Raw genomic sequence first — 6,653 nt, 5'->3', positions numbered from 1 at the left:
ATTTACTCTTTATAGATTCTTTGCCCACCACTAATGGACTTCATGGAACTAGTTCATCGCTAACAGAGTTGCACAACAGTTCAGCAACTGAAAAGTAAAAATTAATATTTGTTAACTAAACTACTTTAATAATGCTGCGAGCAGGCTGCCAACTGCTTACGCAGTCCGCCCTGCCCGCCGGAAAGACGGGAGGCAACAGTTTCGCCCTGGAGTTCGTCCGCTGGCGCCGAAAACCGCGTTGGCTGCCGGTGGCCAAGAGCAAGATGTTCCGCGTGCCCGAGCGCACGAAGCAAACGGAGGAGGAGCGCACGGAGCTGATGAGGCTCCACAACCAGTACAAGTAAGTGGAGGAACTGCTGATCTTGTCTCCAGGTTCCCATATTAATTAAACCACAAGTTTTTTACCCGGAGAAGTTACCCTGCAATCCCTTCTAGAATTTCTTGAATGGGTTAGCAGAGACACCATCTCCATCCCACCAACAGATCCCATAACCAAAATTTCATAAAGTATCTATGCAAAAGACGCACGAAAGACCCTTTAGCTTAAAAAAGACCAAGTTTCCAAACCTTTTTTTTAAATATTATATTTGCATTCCAGAACCCAGCTCCGCTCAGTGCGTCAGTTTCTAAGGGAAGAGGTCGTCCGTCATGAGGAGACCTCCACCGCTGACCACATCGTGCTTACACCTGAACAGGAGGAGGCCGAGTTTCAAAAGTGCATGGACGCCAACGCTGCCTGGAACGCGACCATTGCCAAGGAACGGGATCAGCGTTTGGCCAAGGAGCGAGAGGAGAAGGTGGCCTATGTTCAGGAGCGATTGGACGCAAGACAGGTGCGCGAGGAAGAGCGCAGGGAGCAAGCCAATCAGCGGGTTCTGCTCGAGATCGAGCTCTCCAAGTCGTACATCACCAAGGAAAACTTGGACGCAGCCATCGAGACGGCCTTGGCCAATCCCGTGGATCACAACTTCGCCATCGACCTGGCCGGAAATCTTTACCAGGGACGCAGTACCTCTCAGCTCCCAGATGCCACTCCCGAAACGAACCAGCAGGTCCTGAGTAATTAATCGATTGTCATAGTTTGTTGTTACATTAAAAATGCTTTTTAACTAAAATGTTTTTTAGGGATAGTATTTTTAAAAAAAACTAAGATAATTTCAAAATTGGGTTATCTAAATAGTGAAGTTTACAGTTTTGCTAGGTTTCTGAGAGCCACAACTATCTATAAATAAATTTCATTATCTAAGTATTAAATTCTACTATAGTACAAAAAGTCCAAAAGCTGAGTAGCTTAAATATTATCATTTAACATTGATTTCTTCAATTGTTTCCAATTTATATATGCTAATTATCTTAAATATTTACGTAATTTTTTAACTGTCATTGGTGCACAAGAATTTTTAAATCCCATTATCCCCTTAGAAAACCAAACCTCTCGTATTACAAATTTCTATATTTTACGTTTATATACGGCATTTAGAGTAGGAATAACTTAGACTTAGGCGCAGCCTATTTACAATATTACATATCTACCTAGTGGGAAGTAAATGCAGGTTGTGCTACGTGTTCGGTGCCTGGTTCGTTCGTTTAGCTGCCGCCTCCTGCTGCTCAAAGAGGTGCACCCAATCCGGAGTGGCTTTGAGTTTTGCCTGTATCGGTCCCAAATTTATCATGTTTCCGCTGCGTTGCTCGCGGTTTGCTGTAACAGACATTAGCTCCTGCAGGAAACCTGGATCAAGGCCCATATCCAAATCAAAGCGGGTGTCTCCTAACTGCAGTTTAACGCGACCGGATTTGTACCGCAGGATCTTTCCGATTTGTCCTTCTTCCAGCTGTCGTAGTACACTCCCCTTGGCTCCGCTGGCGGATTTCGCTGCAGGACTTGAGGGTTCCGATTCACTGGTTGCTAGGGAATCTGGCTTGGAAGGCTCTGGATCCTCCGAATCATCGCTCACACATGGCAGCACATCAGGCAGTTGCATCAGAAATATCTGCGATTGGCTGGAGTCCAGAAAATTGCCAATGCTGCGCGGATAGCGACCGTATTGAAGTGGTAGTTCCTCCAAAGTTGCAGCTTGGACGGCCACATGCAGCTGCTGCAGATGCTGAGCCACTGCCAAGGTGTCTAAAAGCAAAAATATTGGTTAGAATAGAACAAATCGCAAGTCCAGATATCTTACCCTTCTGTGTTGAGGTTGAACTAGTATCCTCCGCCTTCACAATCGGTGTCTTCTGGGTCGCCCAAAGTCCTGGAGTTAAAAAAGTAATAATTTATGTTCATCAGGGCAAATTACGGAAACTAAAATTCAGGATTCAACACCTACCTTCCTTCAGAAGGATTGGCTTAAGGGCCATCTCAGTCTTATTAGCCTCCTCTTCACTGAGCTCCGCATCGCTGGCCTCCGACTCGCCCAGGAGTTCCTTGATCCTCTCGCCCTGGCCCTTGTCGTCCTTGCGATCTATCCGTTTCCTTGCCACGGCTACCTCCTCGCCGGCCCTAGCATATGCCGTTCCATTTCCAGTGGACCTCCGCATATGGACATCGCCAGCTCCCTCGGAGAAGAGTCCTTGCGTTTGGATGAGGGTGGAATTGCCCCCACCAGCGGAATTTCCACCGCGACCACGTGTTGCTCCCGTCCCATTGCCACGCCCACCCCTGCGGCCTCCCCTAGGTTGGGTGGTGTCCTTGGAGGTCTTGACATTGCTGGAATTTTAATGAGATGATGAAATAAACGATTTATTGGGATATCCCACTACTCACGCATTTTTGTTCCGCACTGCATTCAAATTGGGAGCAAAGACCTTTTTGCTGGCTGCTCCAGCGCCACGCCCACCAAGTGTCAGGTCGCGGGCGGGGGTCAACCTGGACATCCCATTGAGTGTTTCCAGAGGGCGGGTCCCGCCTCCAGTCGAACTATTATTATTCGTGGAGGACCCACTGGCTCCACTGATGGACGAAAGTGTTGCTGCTGTGGTGGCCGTCATCCGCTTCGCTGGCATGGCGTCCCATTCGCGCCGCCCGTCCTCCGGAAAAGTCGCAACAAGAAGCTATGCCTTATTTCACCTGAAAATCCGCTTGTTTTCCGTTGAAATTTGCGTCGAATCCGTTGGTTTTCCTTTGAGGTTAATAGGAGACCAGTGTTGAGAATTGCGCGATCAAGTGCCCACATGCCGATACACCGATTTGCCGATAGGAGTCTTCGAAAAATCATTGGTAGTTTATGCGATAGGTAAATTCGAAAATCATCGTAAATCCTACTTTATGCGATAGGTGATTTCGAAAATGAAAATTTTTAAAACTGTGGTAATAGAAATTATAGGTATTATTAAATATAACGGAATGAAGTTATGTATAATTAAATATGGAAAACGCGTTTATGGAATGTTGGACGAGAACTTTTCCCGAAATTGTTGGAGAAGTCTTAAGTGCGGTAATTTTTAAGGGGTTCACTTCAATTTTCTGAAAGCGGGAAAAATGATTTAACCAAATCAATGATAATACACCAATATAGAGTTTTCAAATTGTATATAGTATACCATCGATATTATCAATAGTGCCATCGCTGATTTGGCGCCGGGCATTATTTATAAACAAACCGGCCGATCACATTTATGATAGGGAAGTAATTTAACATAAATATAAAAATTATTCCGACGGAATCATGGCCTCCAAGCGATTTGGCCCCATGAAGGACTTCGCGCGGGCCAAGAAACCGCGCCTGGACGTCAGCGTAACCCGCGGATCGACTCGCCCCAGTCCGCCAAGGAATAATTTCGAGGGGATTTTCTGGGACGACGATGACGACGACGTGATCTTAATGGCCACCCAGCTGGCGGAAGCTGAATTGGAGGCGGAGGAGCGCAAGAAGAAGACGGAGCCGGAGATGAACATCGCACACAGCGATTTGACCTTTAGTGAATTTGCACCCATGAGCCATGCCTCCACCAGCACCCAACAAATGTTTCCGCCACCAGCGCCGCCCCCTTCCAAGAAGTCCACATCTATAGACATGGATGCGATCTTTGGGGACGATGACGACTTTGACTTCTTGGCCGTAACCCTCATCGATACCGAGCCACAAAAGCCGCCAGAGTGCAAACCCAGTACGAGTAGATCCGCTAGCACCACCATCAGTGTTCAGCAAAAAACCATGACGACGACGACTATAAATGCCACGCAATCCCGACAGCAGGAGCACCAGATCAAGTTCCTCATGGACCGGATCGAGGCCCTCAAGCGGGACAAGTCGCAGCTGGAGAAGAATCTGGGCGACAGCAACGAGCGAAACGAGATTAAATCGGGAGAGGTAGGTCAACGGACAAAGGGTGTTAGAGAAATCTCCAAAGTGATGTAACCAATTATGTTTACTTCCGCAGGTGTCCCTGCTCCGTGACGAGCTAAAGCACGTACGCCAACAGCTGCAGGCCAGCAAGATGGAGAAGCTAGCTTTGGCCGATGAAGCAAATCGGGATTGCAACAAGAAAGTGGCCGAGGCGGCAAAACAAATAGCGGCCAAGGATATCGAGTTGAAGATGAAGAACGCGGAGTACTCCAAATTGAAGACACAACAAAGGGCCCATGAAAAAAGTATGAATTCAAGCATGAGCATTGTTCAGGCTGCTCCAGATCACTTTGAAAAGCGGGGTTCTCTCCGTCTAAATAGGCTTAACATACACAGAACTGTGCCTAAATTAAGAACCGATAATGCTATTATGTTTGATTATACTGAGGATGAGGCTCAGGGTAAGAAACGGAGAAACCCCTTCGAACTAGAGCTTAAGCAACTGCTGCTCCATTACGCTCAGTTGCAGGCGCAGCCGAAATCTCTGGATAATCTCATCCCAAGAGTACTGTCTTCCGTCGGAAGGGTGTTTACGGAGTTTGCCTCGTACGTCCAAAGCTTGGACTTCCCGCACAACTGCATGTTATATCCATACCATCCCCACAGTTTCGAGGATGAAGATCATCGCATATCCCTTTCCCAGCAGGGCGCATTATACGAAAACGAAAAGGCTGTGTCATTGCGTCGCTATATAGCCACCTTGGCCTCGATTTGCCAGTCAGAGGAAAGGATTTCCAGCGCTATTTTGGAGTGGAAACAAGAAGATCTCGGTATACTACAGGTGGCTATTGAAGCTGTCATAAAAGTGGGATTTTCATACGAAGTGAGCAAACATTTTGGTTTGCTGGAAGCTTTGGCTTCACTCCTGAATAGTCTCCTACAAGGAAAGGATTTGGTTCAACAGAATGCGGATCTTCTCTTTAATTTGCTTAAACAGCTAGTTTTTACTCGTCCAAACCCATGGGTTTTTTCAGAACTGAGCTCCTGCCTTCTAAGGTGCCTTCAACACACGCAACTGATGGTTAAGATGTGTGTAAATAGTCACAAGGACTGCTTTGTGTCGGATCGCGTTCGCTCTGTATATCGATTTGGTCCCGACTCCTGTTTACTTCAGGTCTATTCGGGACTACTCGAGTTATGTTTCTTTAGTGAAACTCCTCTGAGAAAAAATCACTTCCAATTATTGCTTCAAATCGGAGTTAATCACGTGAGATTTGCTTTCGAATGCTTCCAAAATCCTCCGGATTTTATATTGGAAATGCTGCCGTATTTTGCGGATGATGGCGAGGAGGAATCTGGCGAAGGCACTCTGATGAAAACGGGAAGCAACTTGAGTTGCAACACGACGGGAGCAGTGCAGGGATCGATCTCCAATGGTTCCACATTAGCTTCCGCATCTAACTTGAATCTAAACTCAAATTCAAACTCAAGTTCATCGCAGCGCAGCAAAGAATGCGAGTGTTACGTGAAGTTATGTCTCAGTGCGGTCACTATTGTCTTCCAGGTGATGCACCAGTGGATGCTGCACGAAAGGAAACAAGGTTCGTTTGTTTTGTAGTTTAGTCTTAATTAAATAACTTTGATATGTAAATTTTAAATGTTTTCCCGTTTCAGGCACTGAAGAGGTAGGCGAGATTTCCCGAATCGCAGTGCACCTGCTGACCCTCGTCTTCCATGAGTATTACCTCACTTGCCTTTTCCGTGACTCCGAGGAAACGACAAAACATTACCTCAGCCTCATTTGCAACTGGTGGAGCGAGCATGCAGATTTACTTGGATTTCAGCCAATACAATGTAACTCAAAACACAGTTTTTTTAAATTTTATCCAATTCTAATTTCTTCAAATTCTGCTTTCACATAAGTGCGTTTGCTAAACCAGCTGGTAAAATCCCATTTCATGCTGAAACCTCTCCATCAGGATGCCAATCGCAATAATCCGGGCAACGACCTCTCCGAATGGAACCGCATTGTCAAGAATGCGGATGCCCAAAAGACGATGAAGTCAGCACACAAATCCGACCCCAGTAAACTGCTCGACATCGACTTCTTTAGTGCCCTTAATAGGGAAGAGTCCACTTTTGAATAGTTATCCTTTGTTATGTTTATATATATTTTAGCATTAGTTTTTAAAAAATGATAAGTGGGGTATTAAACAAATTGTACAATTTAAAGTCTGTTAATGAAATACTAAAAGTTTTAAATGTCGAAAATAATCTAGCATTTTTTTTTTTACTTCAATTTTTAAGATAATGGTAGCCTTTTAATATTTTTCATAACACAATTTTTTAATGTAGAGCATTTAAATTGGC

General features: G+C 45.5%; 3 protein-coding genes across 3 annotated transcripts; 2 read left to right on the top strand and 1 right to left on the bottom strand.

Moving 5' to 3' along the window:
* Window positions 1-45: 45 nt before the first annotated feature.
* On the top strand, window positions 46-1,115 carry LOC108047485 (probable 28S ribosomal protein S26, mitochondrial). The gene is made up of 2 exons (XM_017127683.2): window positions 46-340; window positions 599-1,115. The coding sequence occupies exons 1-2, from the start codon at window positions 132-134 to the stop codon at window positions 1,065-1,067; spliced, it is 678 nt and encodes a 225-aa protein (XP_016983172.1). The 5' UTR covers window positions 46-131; the 3' UTR covers window positions 1,068-1,115.
* A 320-nt stretch (window positions 1,116-1,435) lies between these two features.
* Window positions 1,436-3,169, bottom strand: LOC108047484 (DNA-directed RNA polymerase III subunit RPC4). Its single transcript, XM_017127682.1, has 4 exons — window positions 2,762-3,169; window positions 2,325-2,704; window positions 2,181-2,249; window positions 1,436-2,125 (listed from the first exon to the last, which is right to left on the bottom strand). The coding sequence occupies exons 1-4, from the start codon at window positions 2,998-3,000 to the stop codon at window positions 1,560-1,562; spliced, it is 1,254 nt and encodes a 417-aa protein (XP_016983171.1). The 5' UTR covers window positions 3,001-3,169; the 3' UTR covers window positions 1,436-1,559.
* A 329-nt stretch (window positions 3,170-3,498) lies between these two features.
* Window positions 3,499-6,553, top strand: LOC108047490 (ATR-interacting protein mus304). The gene is made up of 4 exons (XM_017127688.2): window positions 3,499-4,307; window positions 4,378-5,884; window positions 5,958-6,137; window positions 6,207-6,553. The coding sequence occupies exons 1-4, from the start codon at window positions 3,663-3,665 to the stop codon at window positions 6,428-6,430; spliced, it is 2,556 nt and encodes an 851-aa protein (XP_016983177.1). The 5' UTR covers window positions 3,499-3,662; the 3' UTR covers window positions 6,431-6,553.
* Window positions 6,554-6,653: the final 100 nt, after the last annotated feature.

This window comes from Drosophila rhopaloa, unplaced genomic scaffold, assembly GCF_018152115.1.
Source record: "Drosophila rhopaloa isolate 14029-0021.01 unplaced genomic scaffold, ASM1815211v1 contig_150, whole genome shotgun sequence".
Taxonomy (NCBI): Eukaryota; Metazoa; Arthropoda; class Insecta; order Diptera; family Drosophilidae; genus Drosophila; species Drosophila rhopaloa.
This window is presented reverse-complemented; position numbering and strand designations above follow the sequence as displayed.